This window comes from Nipponia nippon, unplaced genomic scaffold, assembly GCF_047370975.1.
Source record: "Nipponia nippon isolate SJK-2023a ecotype South Korea unplaced genomic scaffold, ASM4737097v1 scaffold_4, whole genome shotgun sequence".
Classification (NCBI taxonomy): Eukaryota; Metazoa; Chordata; class Aves; order Pelecaniformes; family Threskiornithidae; genus Nipponia; species Nipponia nippon.
This window is the reverse complement of record NW_028262358.1, coordinates 1,972,365-1,999,664: the sequence shown is the minus strand read 5'-3', so window position 1 is coordinate 1,999,664 and position 27,300 is coordinate 1,972,365. Positions and strand designations below refer to the sequence as shown.

General features: G+C 36.7%; 1 protein-coding gene across 1 annotated transcript in view; it reads right to left on the bottom strand.

The window, feature by feature from the left end:
• EML6 (EMAP like 6) overlaps positions 1-27,300 on the bottom strand; it is a 120,487-nt gene that overhangs the window by 44,584 nt on the left and 48,603 nt on the right. The window contains exons 5-16 of the mRNA XM_009476136.2: positions 26,557-26,742; positions 24,500-24,635; positions 20,466-20,667; positions 14,595-14,732; positions 11,726-11,982; positions 11,135-11,347; positions 10,071-10,238; positions 9,057-9,163; positions 5,773-5,891; positions 4,922-5,108; positions 4,122-4,227; positions 467-560 (exon numbers count right to left, since the gene is read on the bottom strand). Coding sequence (XP_009474411.1) covers positions 467-560; positions 4,122-4,227; positions 4,922-5,108; positions 5,773-5,891; positions 9,057-9,163; positions 10,071-10,238; positions 11,135-11,347; positions 11,726-11,982; positions 14,595-14,732; positions 20,466-20,667; positions 24,500-24,635; positions 26,557-26,742 — 1,913 coding nt within the window. The remainder of the gene's footprint in view (positions 1-466; positions 561-4,121; positions 4,228-4,921; positions 5,109-5,772; positions 5,892-9,056; positions 9,164-10,070; positions 10,239-11,134; positions 11,348-11,725; positions 11,983-14,594; positions 14,733-20,465; positions 20,668-24,499; positions 24,636-26,556; positions 26,743-27,300) is intronic.

Genomic DNA, 27,300 nt, shown 5'->3' with positions numbered 1-27,300 from the left:
AAGCTGACTCAGAAGGAAGGCAAGATCAGTAGACCTTGAAAAATCTATTTATATTAGAGGGAACACTTTTTTCTTTTTAGAAAAGTGATCTGCATATGTACACTGATGGAACCCAGCATATCATCTGATGCATAAAGGAAAATATAACTTTTCTGATTACTTCTGCCATGAATCAGGAAATAAAACTGGGAGAAAATATTAACTTAACTTGAAAATCATTAAATGAGCTATGATATCAATATAGCTATCCTAACAGAAAGGCTAGGGAACTCTTGGCAGAAACAGTCCACAGGATTTCCAAACACTAAGATGTAGATCGCAAGGTTTTTAATCTGGGTATAGTACTCCGAACCACCATTCTGTTTTCAGAGAGATGTTCTGTTTTTCGTACAAAGCAATACGTGTGGATGACACTATTCAGAAAAATGTAGTCACAGGGCACATTTATATAGAGATGTATTCTTACCTGGTTGTCGCTAGCTTTTCTCCTTTTTTCCAATCCCAAAACACAATGGCATGATTATCATCTAGCCCAACAGATGCCAAACATTTGCCATCAGCTGTACAGAAGCAATACTTAATGTTAAAGGTGCTAAGGTTTTAGCTGAAAATATAACAGGCAATGAGCACAACAAATACATTGTAAACCGAATTTCAAATGATGTATTACGAATGAAGTAAAAAAAGGAACTAATACTTTGAGAGATAAGGGTTCAGATTCACTGATGGCCTTCAGTTCCTAGAGTAGACTGCGTACAGAATTAGACAAACGAAGTGAGGAAGACAGCCAGCCTGCCCCACCTCTTAAGATGACTGAAGTCTACACCTGCTGAAGGTTTTATCCACAAGGAGGATTCACATTGCAATACTTAGCACCAAAATGAATCCCTATTGGGTGATGACACATCAAACCGGAATCCATAGATTTCCCAGAGCACTCTGCTAATCCATGACCTACCCTTCCTCTTCTTAAGTAAGGTGACTTTAAATATGGCATCAGCCTTATCAGAGACTGAACAGGTTGTGTTAGAGGTCACAACAAGATTTTTCTGCTCAATTTTTAACTGGATGATTACAAGACAAGCTATTCTTTTCTAGAAAAGGCATTCTTTGGATTTTATTATCTTCTATTATGTTTGTATGTCTGACCTGATTTATTTTATTTTTTATTTGCATTCCTTATCAAACCATTGATCTTTCCCAAAGGCAGGCACAAAACATTCCTGTGTGTAAGTACAAGGATGGTAGGTAGGATCAAACAAGACAATAAGAGTCAGTTTCATGAAGTCCAAGTACTCCAAAATCACATTACATTTTCTTTGAAATACTTCTGATCAGATGATGCTTCTTTTCTTTTGCTTGAAACGGTGACAAGAGTTATTAGCGTCTAATGAAATGAGTGGTCAAAAGTTAATAGGCAACGTAATGAAACTATAAATATGATAGAAAATGATAAGGCTAAAATTAGCAGCTGGCTATCATCTCTTCTACTGCAGGAAAGACACAGCACTACTAATAATGAGAGGAAGAAAACCAAGAACGGAGTATCATACATAATTCAACAGCACCTAGGCATCCTTGCTATGCATATGAAATAACGATAAACAAGACCATTGTTAACAAACTTTCAGAGACAAACTACTGTCATGGAATATTGAAAATTTTTAGAAACTAAACCATAATTGCTGAAGTATATGATAAGAGAACTGAACTCTATAGTTTGTGGCAGGAGCTGATTACCTGATTATTTTTTTTTAACTGAAGTTAAAGGTGGAGGAAGTAAAGAACTGGTGAGGTGGCCAAAAGAGTGAATGAAAGCAATGATTTGAGAATGTTACTTCTCGTAGAAGTTAACAGATATTAAGGACTGTGCTTAAGCATATTTGACTTCAAGAGTAAAAAGAGTGCCACTGGTATAAATTACTCCATTAGAACTACTTCAAAGTTCATAAGGCTGAATAAGTCCTCACAGCTAGACTTTTAGTGAGTTAGTTATTTAGTATTTAGCAACTGAGTTCTATGTCAAGTTAAGACGGAGCAGGGGAATTACAGAAAGAGGAAAAGAGCTCACAGCTGAATGAAACAGGCCTAGATGGAAGGAGTGTAAGTAGGCAGGAAGGAAGTTGAAAAACAGGACAGGCAACAAAAACTGAGTTTATTAAAAAAAGAAAACAAAGACACAAACAAGGAGACACAAAAAGTTAATGAGAAAGGAAAGCAAAGGACACAGTAACAACTATTCTATAACAGTTTTAGTGAGATAAAATGCTATGAAGATAGCTGATATGAAAGGTAAATATGCAGTAGTACGTATTATTTAAGAGATATATTTGTATATTTTGATGACAAGAATTATTTTTAGGGGTAACTCAATTATGTAAATGGAACATGGTTGACAAAATTTTGTTGTTAAGAATACAATTTAAACTTTGTTCACTTGAAACAGGAGGTTTTATGCACTAATATGCGCTCTACACTCCAGTTACTATCCAAAATTATAGATGTTAAATTAGCCACCAGAGGGCACAACCAAACATTGCATGAATGAAATTATAATATTTGAATCATAACATCATCAGAGCGGTCCTACCAAAGTGACCCAGCCCTGTACACTGTTTTCAGAAATGGCCAATAGCAGATATTTCGGAAAGTGAGTAAGGGCAGAGAGAAGGGGTAGTATAGAGTCAGCCGCCAGATCAAGTACAGCCAAAAAAGGCTGGGAGTTTGGGGTTTTTTTCTTTCAGCTCCAAGTAGTGTGACCTGAACGTAAGTTAGAAATATCTGGTATTAACACAATGAAAACTCCCTACGTAAGACCAAAGTAGCACTCTGATCCCATAGTGAGGTGCATATTTGCACAACTATCTGCTCCTCTCTGTGCCAAGAACCTTAACTAAAGCCAGTTAGGAATGCAGTATGGGCATCCTCAGGATCAGGGCCTAAGGCAACGCTGTAATGATGTTAGTGGTCGCTACTTTTAAAAAGAGCTTTAATGTTTTTGTACAGATTTATGTCCAAAGAACATGTGGCCAGCTTATTCTTCAGGCTTTTATAGAGGTACATGGATTCTAATACACAGAGTACTACTATCTGTACAGGAATCTTATTTTTTCTTAAAAATGTAAACCACAAACTAAGTGTTTTCTAAATATATGACTGTTTGTTCAACTAGGGATCTTAATGAGAAGTTTTTTACCATCTATGCATACTACGCCAATTAGATCATCCTTATCCATTTTCCCTTCTTCTGGTAGCATATCTGCTTTCAGAGCTAGGTTACATGCCACAGCGGATCAGCAATTTCACATTTGAATGCCAGCTCTTGGATGAACACCAAGGCTCCTCATCTGGTAATGGAATATGACTCAGTTCCACAGACTTATCTTTGTGGATTTAAAACTTCTTTCATATAGTCCTGTCTCATAAATGTGATCTATGTCCTAATGAATTCTTATCATATTTCTAGAGAGGAGAATATGAAATAAATTACGTTTAATTGAAAAAAAAAATCAGAGTTAAGAAAAGGATAGTTCAGCTGGAGTAATCTCTTTTTTTTTTAAATAGAAAAGGGGAGAATGGATTTCTAGGCACTTTTATAAAGATGCAAAAGTATGTAAGTCACCATCATATGAATAATGTTTTTCAGTGCTGAATACAGGAATTACCCTTTGATAACTAGACAACTTAGGTCATCCATCTCAGAAAGACAAGTAGCAGAAACAGCAGAAAACTGTTTGGCATATTTACTTTTTCTGTAAACTCACTGAAAAATGTGGGAATTGTTAGCAAATTTGAAGAATTGTATGAGCCTACAGATCACATTTCCATCTCATTTATACACTGCAAGTCACCATTCTGCCTGCTTTTAAGTTATCATACCGCCATGTAGACAGCCACCAGAGTCCCAGCTGTACACTTGGTATTATGTATTAGACAATTATTGATCAATTGAGAAAAGGCCCATGACTGGCTTTACTATACACACTATTTTTATCAAAACCGTCGGCAGACAGATGTAAAACTTGTATTGGTTGTAAAATTGGCTAGCTATTCAAATTAAGATTTCATCATAAGGATTGCTTTTTAATTAATTCTTTAGATAAATGTAGGTGGTGGCTTACCTGAAAAATCCAGCGCGCACACTCCTCTTTGATGCTGGCCTTTGAGCAACGATAAACATTTCAGTGTCTGTGTGTCCCAAACATGGATAGCAGCATCTCTTCCAACCTAAATCAGAGCGTTAATTGGAATATCTGCTCATAGAAGTTCAAAGCAGACCAATATCAGTAATTAGCACAATCATACCTTCAAAACACTCCAGAGGTAACTACTTTTCCACTTGCCCTATTTTATCTTTTTCAAGATCTATTTTCTCTTTTAGAGAAATATCAGATGTTCTCTAAAACATCAGCATTCAGTATCATATTAATGATATCGCTTATCATGATATATGAATAGATATGAATATTCATGATATCATATTCAGTACCAGATATCAGTAGAGTGCCCTACATAAAACAGCCTTTGTCAGAATAAGGCTTTTGAATGCTACTACAATACAAAAATCCTGAGACTGACTAATGAAACCCTAAAACCTCCTAGGAAGCAGATAAAATACAGCTCCTGCATTTTACAGATGAAAGCAGTGGTTCAAAGTGAATACAAGATTTTTTGCAGGGCCACAGCATAAGATTGGCAGTTTTTCTGTTATATAGGAATGATTTAATAATCACCTCAAATAGTTTCCATCCCAGTACTCCCCAGCAGTTTGGCAGCGATATAGGAAACGATACGCAGCTTACCCATGTTTAGGAAGAAACGCTATACTGAAGGGCAGAGAGAACCACATTTTTCCTAATTATATATTATTAAGGGAATCTGTTTCCACGTTTTGCTAAGATCATCACTTCTAAATACCCACCTGTCCAGTAGCAACATAGTCTTTCACTGGGTGAATGCTTAGGCTGAGGATGTCATCATCGTGGCCAAGATACAGCCTTTGAGTGTGTTGTTGCCTATTATATACAACGGCTACAGCAGCGATATGATACACTACTTCTCCGGTTTGTGTGTAGAACAAGTTATTTCGGCAGTCATAGCCTCTATATCTGAAATAAATACCAAACAAATTATATTCTGTTTCAAAACTATTCTGGTACTTTGTGTAACAAATTGTGCAAATAATTAACTTGAACAGAGTACCCCTGCGGCGTCAGCTTTGGCTCAAAAATATCACAGCACACAGGCAGAGGGAGAATATTCCCACAAAGTGCAGGCATTCATGAATCTTCTCATGGTTTACTTTGCACCTAACCCCTAAATTAGTACTAATTTCACAAAAAGAATATATAATCCACATATAATTGTGTCCAAATAAGTTTTACAGGGACTTGGGTTCAAGCAGAAACCTATCAGGCATTTTTACAAATCACAGCTATCTTGATCAACTTAACAGAGAAGCTTTGCTCCAGGAAACATAAGGTGTAGTGAACAGCTAGTTTAAAATGTAATTTTATGAAACACAACACCGATGTATTATTTATTATATGGCTACAGTATTATAACCTTCTCTTGTTCCTTAACAAATACAACTGAAAAAGGAAAATCTATGTCCGATATTCCAAAAATTACCCACAGTAACAATGACAAATTAATTGTGGGCAAGCACTGAAAAATGCTTTGATAAATGCTCTGATTGATGTGAATTGATTAACATTGCTAGCATGTTTTAATAATCAGAAAAAACACAAGTATTATCTAATATTACTCTACCCATGTATAAACTGCAACTTTAAACTGTCCTCAGGCGCTCGCTCTCTTTTAAGGAAGGGCACAGAATGGTTTTTCTCTTTACTTTGCTGTTTCAGCTGAGGTAGGTCTTCTTTGTAAACCTGAAGAATAATTGTTAAAGTTAATTGCACATCTCCAGTTTTCTAAATCTTTGTATATATGAATGAAAGTGACTTTAAGTATTAGATTGAACATATGTTAATGTGCTGTTCAGTAGTTACAACACAGAGTAAGCCACTATTGTTCCCTACAGAACTTCAGATAATAATAGATGACAATGAAGTCCCCTGACATGTGAGCGGCCCAGCACACTAGTGCTGAGCAGCAGCAGAGTGTATTGTTTCTAGAAGATTCCAGTGTCACGTAGTGAAAAGGAATTTAAATATTGACTGGAACTTTTAAAGTGTCTTTTAACTTCATATGCGCTTCAGTGTATGTGCTCAAAGCTGAACATAATGAATTAATTCTATCTAAGCATTATGGTGAAATATACAGTAACCAACAGCACTTAAGTGATTTGCCAACGTGTCCAGAATCCCAAAGCAGAATTACAGCTTTATAAATACACTAAAACCACAAAATACTATAAATCTTTCAGAAATGCTGAAACTCTGTGGAGCTGCTAAAGATGTTTGAAGCATCTTCAAAGCTGTGGCACCAAACAAAACTCGTCAGTGCTAGGAAAACAGTTGGACTTGATGATCTTAAAGGTCTTTTCCAACCTAAACAATTCTATGATTCTATGAATATCAATTATAATGCTGAAATATAGCTTTATTGTTCGTTTTCTGTGCCTCCATTTCTTGGATTTTCCAAAAGGACAATGAAACTGCCATTCCCACAGAAATCAACCTGACTGCAAAGATGGAATACTGGATTTTTACAAGAAAGGTGTTCATAGAACGAGCTGAGCTTTTGAAATGGTAGGCAAATAGAGCCTTAACAGACCGTGTCTGTCACTCGTATGTATTGTACTTTATCCTGAGTGTTCTCATCCATTTACTCTTGCCCCTCAGCGAACGCTACCAATGAAACAGAATATAGGATCATCATTTTCTAATGCACCTCAAAATCTAGAATCCTCTACACTGCTTCATCCAAAACGTTAAAAAAAAAAAACAACAACCCCCAAAACACAAACTAAACCCAGTTCTCAAAATAAGATTAATGTTTTTGTTTCCATGTGCTTTTGTAAATGATTTCCTTTAACAAAATGTAAAGTGCAGCTTATTCTTGGGGTTGTCTCATATTTCCTGTATAAGATTCTATTTCAAGTTGCTTCTAGCTTTTTCATGCACTAACCTGCCTGAAATATTGCTGTTTGACTGCCTACAACTATTTTTTCGCTTTTAGTTTTTAAACCCAGACGTCCTTTTTGACACATAGACAGCATGGAGGAGAATGCTGTCTGACTTGAATACAGATGGAAAATCAGGAGAATGAGAGGAGGAGGAGGATGGGACAAGCACCCCAATGAGACTTGGAGTAAAAGAGAGGGGAGGGAGAAAATTTTACAAAACCTCTGTTTCACTTGGCAAACACGATCAATCTCTGTAATAAAGAGGTAAAATAAGCTCTTGTCAGAACGACCTATGTAATTTATTGCAGAATCTAGAAAGTGAGGTGAAAAGATAAAGGATGGTCTTTGGCTAATGCATGGAACATTAGAGGTGATCCTTCACATTCTAGAAAGCAGCTCTATGTCAGCCATTAAATCACTCAAACCAACTTGAACCAAGCTTATTGTATATTTTTCACACTTAGTACAAGATCCCAGTTCTGGTCTGAGGAAGTTCCACTGATAAGGTAACAGGACAAGGTGACAAGTAATATTCTATTCACAATGACAACAGCTCCTGAAAATCATGTCCCAGCTATTTTTAAATAGAAGCAAAAGTCAGAAGACAGATAGCAGAATTTGATGTTAATATTTCCTTTCCTTCAAAACAAAGACAACAGCACCCTTCCACATCAGAGACTGTTACAAAGACCAGTGTTTGCGAAGCACTCGGTATCATGAATAGAATGGAAAGAACCACAAGGACAAGAATGCTGTCTTCAGAGACGTGTTCGAGCAATGTGCAATAAAGGCGGCCGTGGAACGGCCTGGTGAATGACAAAGGATTGAACAGTTTCTTGTTAGGTAAGGACTAAATATCCCATACACCAAATGAAGTCAAAGCCCTGCAGAAATGTGTAATCATAATCCATGCACATAAAAAGGGCAAAATTGTGTTTTATTATGGCATTTTCTAAACTTCATGTAACTTGGTGACTTGAAAAATGTTTTCTGATATAGTAGTGTGGGTGCAAATTGTTATGATGGAGGGGTGAAACCTCACGTCAGGGAGCAGCAAGGTAAAACTGCTTTGTGAAAGAAGAGGAGCCAAGAGCCGAGCATGGTAAGGAGGCCAGCCAAGAGAGTGCCCGCACAGCGCGGGGTGCGGTGCCGCAGCACCCGAGTGACACGAGCACAGCAGATTGGGTGACTGTAACCAAGTTTAGGCAACAGTCCTGATCACCAGGCAAGCCCCTAGTGACAACGCATAAATCAGCACTGACAGATCAGGTTAAAGAGTGGAATGGCATACTACCATTCCTGAAAAAAATCAATGCAGGAAAGAATACTTATTTGTTTTGTTTTCTTCTTGCATGGGAGCAATCTATCTTAATTTATCTCAGAACATAGTTGTACTGAAAATAGAAAAAAAATTAAGTGTATTAAGTGATTATTAGAGACCAATTTTACTTGGTTCCCATAAACTAGGGCAATTTCAATTCTTGGACATTGTTGTCCTTAGCAACAAAAAAGAATCTGTCACAAATAAATGTATTATACAGGCTTTGTACTTGTTAAGAGTGTTCTGCTTTGAATATGCAGAAGTCATACAAAAACTCTGTGAGCTGTATTCTACAAATTGGGATTCTAAATTTGATAGGACTGAAAAGTCTTCTCTAACACCTATCATGAGAGTGGGGATACTAATAAGCTCTCATGTTTAAATTCATGCTTTTTAACATATATTCTTTATTCTAACATATAATGGTATATACACCAATGCTTTTCTCCAAACACTCTGAAATTCTCATCTCCAGCTAAAGTAAACTGTTTTTATGTATATTGGTTGTGTAATCAGCTGAATACTGTCAAAATAATATTCCTAGAGTAGTCTGATGAATTAACTGCAGACTTCTTTTGCTTATCTTTACTGAATAGTCACGATAAATTGTCAGGTAATTGGCACAGTGTCTTAATTTTTACTCACCTGGCGATCATAGTTGATTTGAGCTTCTTGCTCGATGTCGGAATCTAACTCTGGCACATCAGATAAATCTGAATCTGATTCTTCACTGTAGGAATCAACGCCACCTTCTGCATAAAAAAATTAAAAAATCAATATATAACACATCTAATCACAAGAAAATAGTATGTGATGTTTTTAGATAATTGAGACTACAGGCAAAGCGGTATTCAACCACTTTGGAAGCTTAAGCAGCTTGTAAAAATCATGTGGGCTGGCTGGATGTGTCAGGTTTCGTTTCTGTTTCTCCTGTTTCAGTGCCTGGGGCAGGCGGGTGGCAGAGAGAAGGAGAATAACTGAGTAGTTACTAGTACCTTTCCATCATCTGAGAGAGCACTGTTTTCTTAACAGGCTTTGGAGTGAAAACATACAGAAATAGTAAATAATAACTTTCAGCATGATCACTGTGTTTAAACCGATTTGCTGTAACACAGGTATTTTACCAAATTGTGCAGGTATGGAGTGAATTTTTGCCCTTTTGCTGAAGGGAATCCAATTCTCAGCAGTTGCCTCTATGTAGTTCATACGGCTTTTGTAGAATATTTTAAGTATCATGGATATAACAAGAAAAATCTAAAGTACAGCTATCACATATATATGTGAATTTGCATTGAAAAGAAAATCAAACGATTCAACGTGTGTAGTCAGATTTCTGCATGCAAGTTAGATGGCTAATTTTGAAAATTTAATTTGATCTAGTCATCTCTCTCTAAATGTCTTTTTTTCACATGCTTTGACAAATACTACTCGCATAGTCCTGAACATACAATATAGCAGACTGCAGAAGAGTTTTAATGTACCTTGCCTGAAACAAATGGTTGTCTATGAAAAGTAAAATGTCCCAAACATGCTGAGTATATGTAATTCCAGGGAATTATAATAAAAACATTTTCTGTTAACTCAATAAAAGCTTTTCCAACAGCGCTGCATTCTCTGTTGATTTTATTTAAAAAATAATTATGAGGAGATCATTTTTACCTTGCGGAGATGTTTCAAGGATGCCATTTGTTATCCCTTCTGGAATAAATCGCCACTGAAAAACAGAGTGATCAGCACCTCCTGTACTTAAAACCCACTGAAAATCATGGGACCAACGGACATTGGTTACATGTGCTGAATGGCCAACGTATTTTCTAAATTTAGCTCCTAAAACACAAAAATAGAACTGTTAGTACGTAAGAAGAAAAAAAATTAACGTTCTAACTAATAAAGTTCGTCTTTTAATGGAAACGCAGTCTACACACTCTTATGAAAACTAAAAACAAAAAAATACTTAAATGCCTCTTGATATTCTGATACTATTAGTAGTTATAAAATAAAAATAAATGGCATAAAATCATATGAATGATATGTTCACTTCAGTTTTCCAAAAAGCACTTAAACCTTGGCAGGAAGTATCAGACACACGTAGGGTTTAATTTTCACCTTTACGGCCATTATTGCTAATGTGAATTATGCACATGTATTGTACTACACACATAAATTCAAATTCACTGTCAGAAAATACACTGATACGACATCAAATTGAACACCGACGGTCATGGAAAGCCAAAATGTTTTCTTTAATTTTGTTGGCTTTATGCACAGTACAGTGCAAATACTGAGGACACAGTCTGCATTAAAAGCCTGCTACAGATATGAAGCACATAGTTCAGACAGAGCTACATCACCACGTGCTACCAGACAGGGAACCCTACTGAAGTTTCTGAAATTGTTACTGGCGTAAATTTGGACCAATTATAGTAGTGCATCTGGTGTTCATACAATTTTGATGTGATGTAAAGTCTTGCTGAAAATGTAATATCAGAATAAGCACATGTTAAACTATATATTCTGAACAATCTCTAAATCCAAGTACATATACATTGGCAGGAAAGTGCTAGAGGGCTAAAGTCTCATCTTTATGTCCATTAATACTAATATGAATTGTGCACACCCTAATTTGAATTATGCACAAGAATCAAAAGCCACCATTAGAAAATATACTGATGCGGTATCAAAGTAAATATTGCATTCTTCAGAAATACAGAATACTATCTCACCTTTCTTTAGGCATGGAAATCTGAATAGTTTAACCAGCCCAAAATCATCTCCAGTCACTAGCACTGAGCTGTTGTAATTTCCATCCACAGAGTTGACATCTGTCATGTTTGTGTATTTTGGCCAAATTCCATTCACTTCAGATCCTATCACACAGGTCCATGAGGCCCAGTGAATTCCTTTGATCTCATCTTTGCTAGTTAGATGCTTCCCAGCTGAAAATACGCAAGTGAATAATCTGTTTAATCGTTTGTTTTGTTCAGTAAACTCCATTTCTTTTCATCACATTTATCTGTGTATTCTTGGGATTAGTCTTTTAACCTCAATAAATTATAAAAAGTCACAATTTTACTTTAAATTAGTATAATCTCACATTTGCGGTATTTGATGCCACCACACATCTTACAAGTTCTAACGCAGCTGCACATAAACATGCTAAAAACATCTAAAAGTGGAAAAACGTTAGATATTTATGTAAGTTCCAGTCAAGAAACTCTGCTGGTAGATGTACTATTTATATCATATTTTTGTTCTTCTCTTCAAATCAACACTGAAGTTTACTTGTTCATAACATGAGCCACTTGTAAACTTACATGGCATCTTGTAGAACAGTCTCTCTCCTGCACCATCATTGGTTTGCAAGAATTTACTGTCCACAGACCAGTCAATATGAGTTATAAAACTAGAAGATTTGTTGCATTCTCCTATTTTTTTATATCGCTGAGCAACCGCATAGATATCCACTGGGCCATCGTTAGAACCCACAGCAAGGTAAGAGCCATCTGGTGAAAATTTCATTTCATGGATTACTTCTTTTCGGTCTTTAATATGAACTACCTCTGTCATGTCTCTGCAAGAACCGATAGTGAAAATGTGAACTGTAAACTTGTAAACATGCAATCCACAAATATTTAAGACAAATATGAAGATAAATGCACTGAATAATTTGTACAACAGAAAGCACATTTCATGAAAAAATCCTTTTTTGAGAAGTTCCCATTGCTTTCATCAGTTATAAGCATACTTTTAAAGCAAAAGTTTGAAACAACTTTACCTATCAATGATACTCTTCATTCTATTCACCTAATTTTAGCAGTAAAATAGTTAGCTGTCTAGTTTAAACTAGACCACACTTAATCTTTTTTTAATATAGACAATGGAAAAAGAGTTCCATCCAAAGAGCGATTACCCTGTCTCTCACAAGACCACGTTGAAATGGCCTTTGGGAGATACCCATTTCTCCACGTTGACTCTTTTGGGGAGACAGGCAAACGGTTTAGATTGGAGGCTAACAATTAGACCAGTAAAGTTAGACAGGATTAATCCCACATGCCATGACCCTTTAGCTACAGCTTTGGGGCTTCCAGCACCACCACCACCGTCACCCACCAGTGGAAAAACAGAAGTGACAGTCTCTTGCATGTGTCTTCAAAAAAAATCAAGACAGCTATATAATCTAGTTTTCAAAAAATATTCAATTCTTCCCTATCAAATTACATTTAATATAACCCCCTTTCCTATCAATCAAAGAACCAAAAATTGCAATGCGAGTGAATGCACATGCACATGCACATATGCATGCTATTTCTTTGGCTATCAGGACAGAATTAAAACAAAATTAAAAAAAAATCTTCCCCTGAGTTAACTGAACAATGAACCAAATCTCAGTGCCATTAATTTTGTATTTACAAAGGCAATCCATACCAGATTATACATTTGGGCTGTAAGGAAATTTTGTGACAAAGAGTCTTCGGCAGATGTCATGCTTCTATTACCTCCATTTTAAGCTTTTAAAATATTTTTCCTGATTTCTGCTTTAATTAATTACTGCTAGTAGCATCAAATTTATGAAAAGACTCAAATTTATTTAAAAACCAATAAATTTTGTTAATATGTCTTAAAAATGCTGATACATAGTACTGTTAAAAGCATAATCCTGAAAGGAGAATCATCCGTAACTGAAGACAGAGATTTCTGGGAAACGCTGATAAGAATGGAAAGGTTAGTGTTACAGATGATCAGGATCTTAAAAAAAACTAACAGAATAATTTTGTTAGAAATTTCCCTTAAAATGGTGAAACTCCAAAATGTCAATAACAGTAGAAATTTTGTTGGGAAAATTCTTATTTATTCACAGCCATTTTTTCCTTCAAAAAGTGTTTTGGGAAAAAAAAATATGCTTAGCTCTGCCTTATTACTGAAAACTGGTAACATGCCTATGCCATAGTGGTAAATATTGCTACTGAGAAGAGCAGCTAATTCTCCGGATTATTCCATAGATCCAGGTCCTTCACGGCCAAGAAAAAGGAGAACAAAGATTCATGTCGTTGAGTAAGTGATTCAAAAAAATGCCAACACCAGACATTGCCATCGTCCAGTTTTCCTGGATCACGGGCTGCAGATTTGTTACCCTGTCAGAAGATCTGTCACAGAGAAGAAACAGCTGGAGAAGCAACTGCAGGGAGGGCCTTAGACAAGGGTGTTGCCACTCTTTCAGGAATAACGCTAGGTTTATCATGATCAGACTCCGCCAGCTGAATCACGAATAATGTTAGGTATCAGGCAAATTAGCAAAGACAAGATTACTGTGAGACAAAGAAGATTAACTTCTTTAGAAAAATACTAGTCTTTGGAAAGGATTTAAATCAATATGAACAGATCGCTTAAGGTTTGCCATTAAAGCAGTACATTACAGAGGTTTTCACAGATCTTCCATCGATTACAGGCTTCTCCCTCCTATCACCTAGTAGTTCAAAGTATTTTAAATGTATGCTTACCAAGCCTATGGAATAATGTTAAGGAAGCGGTAAACTCTCCCAAGTATCAATTAAAATAGCTTATGCGTTTTGAAATCACGCTATTTTGTTTGGCAATTTCACGCGACGGCCAATTTTATGTTTCACCTGCTTTTGCGTGTCTTCCATAATAGTATTGCAGACAGAAAATGCCTACCGCATACAATGCCTTCATGCGAAAAAAGGCTTATCATCTAATATGAAAAGTAGAATTCACATATATCTTGCAAATGCTTAAAAATGCCTTTCAATCACTGATTATTTTGCATAGTATCCGTTCTTGCATATGGCAGGAAATGAACCATATGATCAAGGAGATCCCTCTCAAAACTATGTTATCTCTTTTATGCACGTTTGTTTTCACAAAATATCTGTATAATTTCAGAGCAAAAAAAGTAAAAAAGCCAAACTTGAAAATCTTAAATTTTATCAACATTATTACGAAGAGCTAATATTTTTAATTAAATAAAGCATAATTGCCGAACTACCACCTTTTAAAACACCAAGTGATATTATGGAACGATATGTTCAATTTTTACTCTTTGTTTCTGATGAAATATCAAATCATTTTCTCTTTTTATAGGAATAAAAAACTTTATAACATGGTCTCGAGTCACTCAGGGGACAAAACCTAATAGCACGAGAAACGAACGTAAGATTTTCTCACCGTACTCGCAGAACAATGAAGGAGCCATCCTTCATTCCAAGTGCTAACTGTGATCCATCAGGACTGAAAGACACACTCCGCACTGCTTCTTCCATATTACAACGAGCTATCAAGGCATGGTCAGCAAGACTCCATAATCTGCATCAAAGGAAATTGAAAGCAGTAGGAGATTTCTCTTGACTGCACAATATTTCAATATCATCAAGAGTAAAAACAAAAAGTCTAACTCAATTGGTAAAGGCCCATTTGCATGCACACCTCATATGAAGATTTTATAATGTATTGAGTTCCTTTCCAAACACGGAATGAAGATAATTTCACTGACTTGAGCTTATAGACTTACAGAAATTTATTTTTTCAACACTCAAAACTGCTTATCAATCTAGAAGAGAAAGAGTGTGTACAATGACTGCCTGAATCATTAGATGGACACAGAATTTTCCAACAGTGGCACTGAACGTCTTGGCAAATGATATCAAATGAAGCTTTCAGACACCTTCAAGTGAAGTTCCAGGTTCAAATTCCTTTCAAACTAAAGGAGTCTTGTTCCCAGTTCTAGCAGGGATGGCACCTCAGACCTGAACACATATCTGTGATAGCGGAAGAGAAAACAGGGTGAAGCTAAATTACATGATCATTGGTGTTCTCTCCGGACTTTACTTATCTGACAGAACTCCCCTAGACAAAAAACAAAAAATGCAGTTTCTGTAGGCAGAAAGGGTCAATGCAGACCAGACTGAAATTTTCACTGACAGTGAAAGCAATACTCAGAGAGCATAAACATTCCAAGCACGGGGAAAATTTTCTTGTCATAACCCTGAATGAACTAGTAGACAAAACCGCATGCTGATTCGCTCATTTACATAATTTTAAATAAAAAGAATCAACCAATAAATTATTCCATAAGATGGAGAAAAGCAAATAATGTACCTATATTTTTAAGAAGGAATGGAGGGAGTTTCCCGGATCACTACAAGCTGGTTAATCAGATCTCAGTAGTACGTAAGATTTAGAAAAAAATTTCAAAGAAAAGAATAATTAAAAGTATGGAAGAAAATGCATAAAAGACCTCTTGGGGTAGAAAAATTAAGTCAGCAATACCCAACTATCTTTATTTTGAGGACAGTGTCATAAATCTAATGCATTTGTAAAAGATTTATGAAATATTCAGTAAAATATTTGAATAGTAGCATATGTGATTATTGGCTAATCTCAAGAAAATGACAATTTGTACAAGAACTGTAATGTGATACCGGATGAAGTTTTATAGCAAGCTTTACAGAAAGAAACAATTAGGCTGGATGGAAGATACTACTGAGATTTCTAGGTACAAGCTCTGGGATAGTAACATTTCATATTTTCACTAAAGACACTGGCACAAAAGATGAGGATGCTAATGAGATTTGCTGTGGACAGCAAGCCGGGAGGCACTGTGAACCCAGAGATGGATTTGTCATATTGGAAGAAACAGAGGTTTCTTGACGATGAAACAAATGGACACGGAATGAATTTTAACCAAAGCCCATACTTTCAGAGCCTTATGTCTAGCACTGTGCTGTAATCTTGCAACACAAGCTGAACCAGCACAAAGAAGTAAGATCTCATGCTATTTTTCAATTATAGAATGACTATGATCCATGGGTGAGCTGCAGACAGGAAAAAGGAAATTTGATCCTAGAATATATCCTGGATGCCATTCCAGAAGGTACACAAAACCAATACACAACACAGTGGCCTCATCTGGCATGATCTTTACAAGTTATCTCAAGAAATCGGAATAAAAACAGGAACAGATGCAGTGAAGGATTATTAGGATGAATAAGAGAATGAAGACTGTATCACATTAAAGAAGACCAAAAGAGTTTAATTTTTATACCTTAGTGAAACAAAGGCCGGGAAGGGATAGTATTGCTTCCAAAAATACATCAGTAGGATAAACGTCAAAGAAGGAGAAAAAGCTATGTTGAAGGAACATGTTGGCACTAGAACAAATAGCATAAACAGAACATTGGATAGAGCCAGAAAAGAAGGAAGTTTCTGACCACCCCAGCAGTAACATTTAGACACAGCCTTGAAGTACAGTAACAGGAGAAAAAAATAAAGATAGAGTCTGATACATTTAGTGAAAGGATTATAGAATTTGACTGCCTGCATTGAGAAAGAAACCCTTTGGGCCTTGTCAGGTTAATGTTATCAGGATCAGTCTAGAAGCAACAACCCTGACCGATGCTGCTTTCCTCTTAGGCTGAGAGAATTCAAGGATGAGAAAGAACTTGAAAAGGCTTCTCTGTGAAAAAATGGCAAGTACTGTTTCCTGGTGAAAAAAAATGGATGTGGGACGTTAAAACTGTTTTCAAAGACAAAACAGAGGTAGAGAAGATGCAAGATTCTTAGCAGCCTTGCTAGGGAGAAGCTATGAGCCCAATAAAATAAAGAACAAACCAGAAAGGATTTGGAAAGATTTCAAAGCAAACACCAGGATAACATTTGCCTCCGAAATGTTGCTTTCACATGGTTCACTTTGACCAATACATTAGAAGTGTAATAGCAATACATGGCAGTGCAAGCAGAATAATTCAATTTTCCTTAAAAAAAACCCTTTTCAAATTAATGGAAGGGTAATTCCAAATGCGAGCTTTTAAATTTTATAACAGGGACAAAAAGCATTTTGCACACATACAGGCATTTGTACACACAACTGACAAAAGCCTAGCTTTGTTTATGACAACAGAAAAAGTATCTCTTCTGGCAAAATACTTCTGCACTTGTTTTTGAAAAAGCCAGATAAATAAACTATTTCGGTATAAAAAGTGTATGTATTTTCAAATAAGGCAAAGACATGTTTTTACCATTCTTTGGCAACTTTCCTATGCATTTGCTTAAATGACCGAGTTTGAAAAACCCAAACGGGCTCATGAAACATTATTTTATTAGTCAATATTCCAGTCTTTTCTGTCATATACCTGACAGATGAGTTTATTTATTGGAGCACATAGTGATCACAGCCTCCCAAGAGGCTTACTAGCAACCACTTCATTTGCAGAAAAAGCCATAGCTGCTGACAGAAGCTTTACTGCTGCTTTGTTTCATTCAGTTGGCAGAACACTGCTCCACACAAAAAATCAGAAATAGAAACACTCAAATGGATTCATATAAAAACAGGTTCTAACCAATCTTCTTATAAATGCAGGAACACAGAAAGAGATCATTCAAGAAGACAGACGGCGTAGCGGCGATGTTCTGCCAGAGCAGCAGCTACTCGTGCTCCTGCAGCTAGACGACGTGACGCGACATTACAGAAAGGCACGTGTGAGTCCACTCAACAAATGCAATAAATAATTCTGCATGCCTCTCAGCATTCGGATGAGAAAGATGCTTTTTTCCTGTTCCTGTTGTAAGAGACAGGAAGCAGGCGGCTTTCCTAGTTGATACGCTTTGGAAGTTTAAAATGTAGGAAACCTGTATTTGGCTAGAGCTTTCTCTCAGTAATTCCCTGTAACCCTACAGAGGTCCTTTTCATTTAGACATCTCACTTAGACGTGAGAATATAATCTGGCCCACTAAATACTTTCATTTGTAAAACAATTTCAATTCATATTATGTAGCCACTTTTTTCAAAATAATGTGATAACCAAATACTAAGAAAAATTACGCAATGAACAGCAAGGTAGAAACGTTCCTGCCAATGCAATTGTATTATTGGGAAAAAAGTAAGAAAATCCTTTTGTGTACATTTTTATCTTAATGAAAATATTTACATATTTCACTAAAATTCCTCACATGAAGCATTAGTATATAAAAAAATAGCAGTGTCTGAACTAGAATTCCCACGTTCTCTAGTGCCTAAACAGCTAAATGGATGTGTGATGCAGTGCAGTAACATACCTGTCATGTCAACAAACGCACATTTTATAGAATGGCAACGTTCAAAGGCACCAGTAATACAATAATAACTACAACAATGATAATAATCATAAGAGCGCCACTAATTAAGGCTTTATGGACACAAAGAGCATGCTTACACTGTTCTTCATAGAGTGGCACAAGTTTGTCCCGAGCACACTTTGAGTCAGCAGTACATTATCCAGCTCCAAGCCAGCGCTGAATTACCACGCTACCAAGAGATGAGTCCAAGATAACAAATCCAAAGTCTTATCACGGCTTATTAGCTTGAGGGCGGTACAATGCTAATCCCGGCTTTGCAGCTCTTGTTTCAGAACTGGCTTGCACCCTACCAGAATGCAGGCAGGGGCAACTTGTGCCTGTCTATAAAACTGTGCAGACAAACCCAAGCAGAAGAGGCTATCCCATGCGTTTTAGAAACTGAAAGAAATAATACTAATGTGTAGGAAACGGAGAGAGAACATGGCTGTAGTGAACAGCCGGCAGTTTTGTTAGTGTCACAACTTGGATTTTAATGATGGTTAGAAAGGGATGGGGGATGGCAGGGATAGGAAAGCAGTACAAGTAAAAAGATAGAAAGGAAAGGGAGAAAGAAATTCCAACTGACCAGCAAGCTTCAAGGCAGAGGTGAATCATAATGTGGAGTCTGAAGGAGTATAAATTAGAAGCTGTATGTATGGTAGGAGATTGATTTTTCCCAATTAAAACATGGCCAAATGGTAGAATCTACATGTACGTTTCTGAAATAAGTTGACTAGTAGTCCATAAAAACGGGAAAACTGTTCGGTAACTGCCTGGGGTTGATTTGAAAATATGCAATCAAATTCTCTATAGAAGATGAAAAGCAGTCATCACCCATCTGGCATAGGGTTGGAGAAAAACCCGATGGAGGGGTTAGAAATTAGGACAGTAGGGTCAGGAGAAACCACTAAGGAGGACATTAGGGGACTCAGCGCTTGGGAAACCAAGCTGTCATGAGCCCCATTGTATGCGCTGTTCTGCAAGGGGTAGGGCTTCAGGGCAAGGGCAGAACCACAATTTGAGGAAAGACTCAGGAGACTGCCATAATAAAACCCGGTCTCCCAAAAATCTCTCCAGTCCCCAGGGGGAGCTTTGGCAGTCAGGAAAATCTCAGTGTCTTTAATCACAGGTAAGTAATGAGCCACAATGGGCAGCATCCATGCCCAGCTGGGATAACAGACAACAGCTGTGCGGGTACGGGAGTACGTCCACTACAGGGAGAATCTTAGCGTAACCTCCCAACTTTACAGTAAAGTCTTACTAAGGATATTAAAAATGCTTAGGTTTTTTCAGAGGCTTATCAATTTGCCAAATTTTAACAGGGACAGGAAAAGAAAAATCCTTGACTTTGTGACAATTTCCACAAATACATGTACAAAACTTCAAATCTCCGCTACAAAGGCTGAGGCACAAGTGCTACAACTAAACAGCTGAAGGATCTTTATCTTTTTCATTGGGGTAAACCAGTGCATTTTCATTAATCTCATTTTCTGGCATTTTAATTGAATTGGCTTTAAATCAGATTTTCTAAATACTCATGGCTGAGTCAGACACCTGCTGTGTAAAACATTGGTCAAAGGTATTTAGGTTTTAGGCCTGTTGCATATTATTAACAGAAGAGAAGTGTGAGGTGACCATTCTCCATTTAGATACCTACACTTGCTGTTCAGAACAGTAATGAATTAGTACTGAAAGCAGAGTGTATAAATCCAGCATGTTTTGAACACAAATTCCGATTACTTTTACACGATGCGTGGAGCCCAAATGCAAGAGCTGAAGAGAAAAAGCGAAGCTGCTAAGAAAAACATGGGAAAAAAAATGTTGTCTTAATGGAGTCTTAACACAAGGCCAGGAAATAAAGAAATTACAAATATGTCAAATTGACACTGGTTAAAAACAATGTGTACATGAATGAATAGATAAAAAATAAATAAGATCTAGCCTTACCGTACAGATCGATCATCACTGCCTGTGACTGCTAAAGGCTTCTTTGGGTGGACCGCCAGGGCCCAGAGCTCCCCTTCGCAATGACCCTGCATAATCAGCATGGGTTTATCTCTCTCTCTCACTAGCACCTCAAATATTTCACTGTCCTGTGTCCCTGCTAAAAGTCTGTCCGCTTTCCAACAGACACTTCGGATGGACAAACCTGACGGGGACAGAATAATCTTAGGTTAACAGCAACGATGAGACAAAGCGATAGTCAGTACAGTGAAGATCATTAAGACTTCAAGAATTCATTTATAACAACTATTATGCTTTGACACTGAAGTCTTGTAATACATCACAGCTGGATTAAATCTCAAAACAGTTCTGTTAAATTATCTCCATTTGACAGAAAAAGAGAAGGCTCAATCCTGGGAAAACGCTGAGTATCTACCACTTCTACTGCCAGTTTCTCAAAGGATCAAACTCTTATGCTTTGCATACACCTTGGGAATTACTTTGAAAAACAATTCAATTTCACATGATTTAAAGATCTAAATTTTAGATTAGGCAAGGTTCCTGTGGCTGAAGCTGGTTTTATTCCTTTTTTCAGTACTTTACTTTTTTGCACATTTGAATAAAATTTTAATGGTGAATTTTAATGGTTTGTGCCCATGTTATCTCACTTCTCTATTTTTGTCCCAACTGACTATTACAAAAAAAACCCAAGCCAAAACCCAACAGAATCTTGCTTTGCATGCCTTTTAGAGACCTTGATCTTATTCCACAAATCTGATCCTAACTTTGCAGCTGGAATTTTACTAACCAGAAGCTTAAAAATACCCTCTTAACAGGCTGAGCAATTTGATAGCATTCTCTGGTTGACTGCCTGCAGCATTTGTATTTTCTGCTCCAGTATATGAAAAAGGTTGGATAACGGGTCTAGATGCTGTGAGGTGTGAACGAATAAAAAAATCCATTTGTCATGTAGTCAAGGTCAACCACGTCATCGCTTTAACATCTTTTGGAACCGAACACACAATGCAATTAACTACCGGTCACATAAATAAAATATATTGTAGGCATTTTGTGTCATCTCTTGAGAAGGGCAAATTAATCTTTATTTATTGTCTTATCCATTTCCAGTACCTTTTAATTTTGACAATGTCATTTTGTGACTTAGCTAAATTTCTACTGAAGCTTTGACTTCCATCTTCTTGATAAACACCAAAGGCCATACAAGGAATGAAGTTCAGATGTTAAGTGGAAAATGGGTGTTGTTAAGTTTTAGAATATAAAGTACATCTTTTGATGTGGGAAAGGTAATGTTGTCTGTTATGCATTGCACAAAAAGATTAGCCATTATCAGATGTTTTACTAATACACATGTATATTTAAATATAAAAGCCAAACCTATGATCAGATTGTTACTGGTGATGCATCTCACTTAAAAATGTTTAGTGCTCTTCAGTACAGGATGAGTGACGAATGAGTATGTATGGGGCAGGGAGGCAAGTCTTCCCGGCACCCTAGAAAGACATTTTAGTTTGAAAGCTGATGCCTTTGCAAACTGCTTTGGAAATGGTAATTGGAAAGGAGGGACAGAAGGTGATAGGTAAGCAGTTAAGGCTACCACCATCGCTTGAAGTTACACGTCCTTAAACTAATCAGTGCCATTGACATAACTGAAAATGAAACAAAATTTCCACAGTCTGTTAGTAGCAAGCACTAAATGGAAATGATCATCAGTGGATGACATGTGAGACAGAAACAGCAGGAAAGGACAGAGCCGTAACAGGAACATCGCAGGCAAGAGTTGTATCACATTGAAAGAACAGAGAGAGAAGAAACTCTGAAACAGGAGAAAGTAAAAATTTTTAAAAATGACAGTGACGGGGTATAAGTGCATGCTTGGATTTTATGACCTGCAGTCACCCCCGAGGTCCTGATTTTTTACAGTTGTAGTCAGACCAGCAGTCCCACCGCACTTTCCAGAGATATATTTACTTAGTCTCAATGATTATGCTCATGGGCACACCATCTTTAACTAAGCTTTGATAAAATTTTGCAGACTTGCTTAAGTCAGTTTCTTGCCATTAAAACCAGCCATGTTTTTATTTTGACAAGCAAACATAAACCTGAAGGATTTAAATGCTTTGAAGACAGGATTTGGACAGTCTTCTAGTTTTAGTTTTAGAAATCAATTAATCAATCAATTTTTTTAAGATTTGTTATCATTTACATACAAATCTAAATGGCAACTCAATTCCCTTTCTGCAAATGATATTTTGTACTACTTTTGCCAAGTAAGAAGACTGCAAAAAACTCTATTGCCTGACAGCCATTGTGGTGTCTGGTTCTACTTAGCTGCTCTCATCTATATATTCCGTACTGTGCGGCATTTAGGAGATGGTAGAAATAATGGCATCAGGTTAGAATCACTCCATAGCATGTCTAATGAGAATTCACCTCCAGTAAGTCCTTCCTTGATTTAACTTCCACCGAGATCAAAATCTCTTCTTAGGCAACCTGTAGAAGGATAGCTAGCTGCTTTCTGCAGACAAAGTGCCAGAAGACGATGCCTTTATGAATACATTACAGCTCTGTAATGTAAGTTTTAATCTTGAAGCAATAGTTTTCCACAGAAGATAACTACAGTCAATTAAAAGTAACTGAAGTCAGCTAATGTCTGTTTTGCATTGAGTGTGGACACATCCCAGGCAGCAGTAAGATGCATTTTTGGAGTGTCAGCACTGCTTTCTCTGTTTCACCCTTCAAATATGTTATTCTGACTTCTATTAGGAACAGACTGCCTGCAAGGCTGCTATTAGCCAGAATGATCTGTCTAACCCACATGTACGGGGCTATATCGCCACAATTTTAGAAAGTATTTCTAAATTGATCAAAACTGCTGTAAATGGTCATAAGATACTGCTATTGTTTCGTAGAAATGGATGTCAAACATTATGATTCTGGCTGCAAAAAACTGCATAAATCCAGAACTACAGAGCAAAGGGACTACGGGTTGGGTGTATTTGACAACTTTTTTGAGGGCTAAATTCGATGAGTTTATACTACAGTATGGCAAACTGGTGGAGCAGTGTTCATCTAAGGTCGTTGGCAGCTTGCTTGCTGGATGAGCCTAGATATTGCAAACCTATGCATTTTAAAAGCATTAGAATCGTCAGCCGATCTGGTTTAAGTAAAATGAAAAATAAACAGAATGAGCTTGTTACTAGATCACAGGCCAAGATATCCAGAATTGAGAAAGAAAATTTTATCTTTCTCAGTGGCCTCTTGACTATTCCAACGGTAATTTTAATATGAAAACCAGGTCTAAAAAGGTAAGCTAAGCAGCAGGGGAAATTAACACTAACCATTACAAAGCTGGCTGCCAAAAGTGTATAAAGCCAACTTCAGGCCAGCGAACAGACTGCTATACTCTCAATCCAAATGAATGTGTAGAATTCCCAGAAGACTAAGATCTTGATAAAGTGTGCATTATGATCTATAGAGATTATAAGTGCTCTGAGAGTCTAATCATAAAATAAAGTGATGACGAAGCTCATAGGAAGCATGATTAGATTCAACAAATACGACGGTCAAGAATTTAATAACTTCTCTCTATTAAATATGCCAAGTACTACCATTCCAAATGAACCTAATGGAGCGCTCAGATGCTCAGCATCTTTGAATATCAAGTTCCAGAAATCTCAATTAATTAAATGAATTGCAATTAATTAATTAAAGATTGGCTAACTCATTCTCCTCTCTTTTTGTGTTTAGCTAGTTTTTACTTAATCTTCTTCTATTCGCATGGTGGGGGGCAGCAACTATAAGCATCCCTCTGTTTATACTATGAAACATGCAGAAGTCTTCAGGTTACATCAGGCTACATCATTGTCACAGAAAAAAGGGAATACAGATCTCAAAAGTAAATACAGTCATTAAGTAAAAAAATCAGCAGTATGCAGAGACATTTATGCTTCAAATTAAATGGTGTTATAATCCATTGTCTAAATGTGTGAAAAACCATTAAAGTAATAGCTCATTACCTTTGTATCCTTGTTCAGTCTCCCTGAGATCAATTTTAGTAATTGGTTTGAAATCAGTGTCCCATAACCGAATGCAACCATCTCTCCCTCCAGTGGCAAAACCTTCCTCACAAGCATACATACTAAAAATTCCAGCCTGTTAACCAATAGTATAACAAGTTTTAAAGTTCTTTACAGTCAATTGAAGCACACAAAGCAAATGTTTTTGAACACTCTTGTTAAAGGCTAGAAACTGCTAGGCAGCAAAATGTTGTCCATCCAGAAAGCAAACCAGCAAACACAGGGGGATACTTTTATTTCAAGCGCTCCCATTTTAGTGATTTATGTACAAACTTTTGTACAAATACCAGTGATATAGGCTATTTGCAGAACTTTAAATTTGGTTTAGTAAATATTATTGCAAGGACTATTAAATAAATAATGGAACACTTAAAATAAATAGTTACCCGGAATAAACAAAAACAAGCAAACAAGCAATACAAATATTCTTACAGGTGCGGAGATGATTGAGACATTCTTTCATGAATTCAGTTCAGACATCATTTGGAATCTGACAGGAACTGAAAGAGTGTCAATTCATTCTCTTTGTTGAAAGACAAGTTTCTATTACAGTTTGAATTGCTTCTTCATTTTTTAAAACGCCTCATTATTGATGAGTGTGCTGTACTGCATTGGAATAGCTCACGGCATGCCTGCCGATTCAGTATTTTACTAAGAAAACCTCTCAGTTAAGAGACAAGTTGAACTGCACGGAAATTAATACAATGAAGATAAGACCTCTGTTTTCAAAGTGGCTTTGTTCAATGTCTTAATAAATTAATGCTTCTAATAATTAATTACATAGAGATTAGAAATTGGGCAAGAGAATGCACATTAGCCATGGCAAACCCCATAATTTATAAGGATGCAACAGAACACATTATATAGAAAGAGATCGTATTTAATCATTCTAATGAATCTAAATAAAGTTCTGCAAACAAAATTCTGCAAATATACTACAGGGGTTTATTGTTTGCCAAAGATATTTCCACGTTATTGCAGTTGCACATAACCACAACCTGGCACTTACACACTAGTTCTGCAGGTAAGATGTCTCACTGACTTCAGCCTGACTGCTTTCACAAACGAGGGATTACTTCTACAAATAACAATTACTCTCGGAACACGTAGATCTAATCTGAAAAGCTACTATGAATCTTGATGCACTGCCAACATAACTAATTTGGGGAGGTCAGAAAAGTTTGCAGTGCTCTTTCTAGAAAGGTTCTAGAAGAAAACTATAGCGACAACTGTTAGATTTCATATCACTCTTCTAAGAAAAAGCCACGTTTCCTTCGGTTCAAAGCACCCATGCTAGAATGGCATTAGCCACATCATATTCAAAATAGGAGTAGTTCTCAAATACATTTGAAACAAGACATGAAAATCCTACTGTGCCTTTACTGCAGCAACAGCAGAGACATAAACTGGTTATGTTAGAGTGGTTAGAAATCTAACATGATCCTATACATTCCCCTTTTGCTCTGGAATTATACATGCTCCAAATTAAGGGGGCGGAGGTGTTATGAAGCCAATTGGAGTAAACTGTCTTTGGAATATGGTTGGAGTGCAATTCACAGATTAAACAGGTTTGCTCCACATTGAAGATTTTACGAAGAGTCAGTCTTCAGTGTTGGGAATTTTAGTGGTAAAATTCTATTTAAAGTAAGATCATTTGGTTACCAACTATTTTTAAGTAAACTGATCATAACTGAAGCTACTCAATCTGTGAAACTTCAGATTTAGAAACTTCACTTCAGATTTAGTCTGCTTGGTTAAATCAATGCTATAAATATCAGCAGTTCTGCCAATATCAGTTCAGCAGCTAGCATCTGTTGACAACATGTAAACAAAGTCTAAGATTACATAGTTGTTCTTAACTGATGAACAGTCTTAAACATTCTTCTGACCTGAAACAAGGAAATCTTTGTAGATAAGCCTTCAAGTTAAGTTTTTCAATTCAATGAACAGTTCATTTCAACAGTGCAATTTTAATTGACATTAAAAATACGACTTACACTATGTGCCCCTTGAATTGTGCGGACTAAGTTTAGCCCTTTCCAAACATAGATGTCTCCATTTAAAGCACCAGAGTATGTGATATCTTCTTTTGCGCATGCTAAACAAAGGATAGTTTGGAGATCTCCTGTTTTACCAAATATTCCTCTCTTTGCCGTCAGTGCATTTCCACACAATGTCCAAAACTGTGAAATGTAAATGGCGCATTAGGAAAAAATTCTGCAGAATTTCTGTTTTCTCATATTAGTGTGCAGATCTCACAGATGTACATCCTTAAAGAACAGTGGCTGGACAGACACTTCAATGACTCCTGTAGTCCTTTCAGAATGCTCATGACTCCAAAACCTGCTCACCTACCAAGGAAGCCTCCAGGCAAATGCAGCAAGTCTAAGCACAAAACAAAATGATCAAACTGTCTGAGAAAGCGAGGCACAATTCTGACTCACTGTTGCCACACTATCCCTTCCCATTATCTCACTATCTTTTATCACGCTTTGCTGGGTGGTACCTGTCAATACGGATGAACGCTTTTTAAAGCCAGGAATGTCCCGTTTTTCTTGTCTGCAAAACTTAAAATACAGCTACAGTTCTGAAGTAATAGAATACTTGATCTTGAACTGACGTGCCTGGAGTAGACATTTCTGCCCTTTTCCAATGCACTGAAAGAGATACGTCCCTCAAATAAAGTTACATTTACTGAGAAACCATCTGTTGGATGGAGACTGTAAACGTTTGCATGTGAA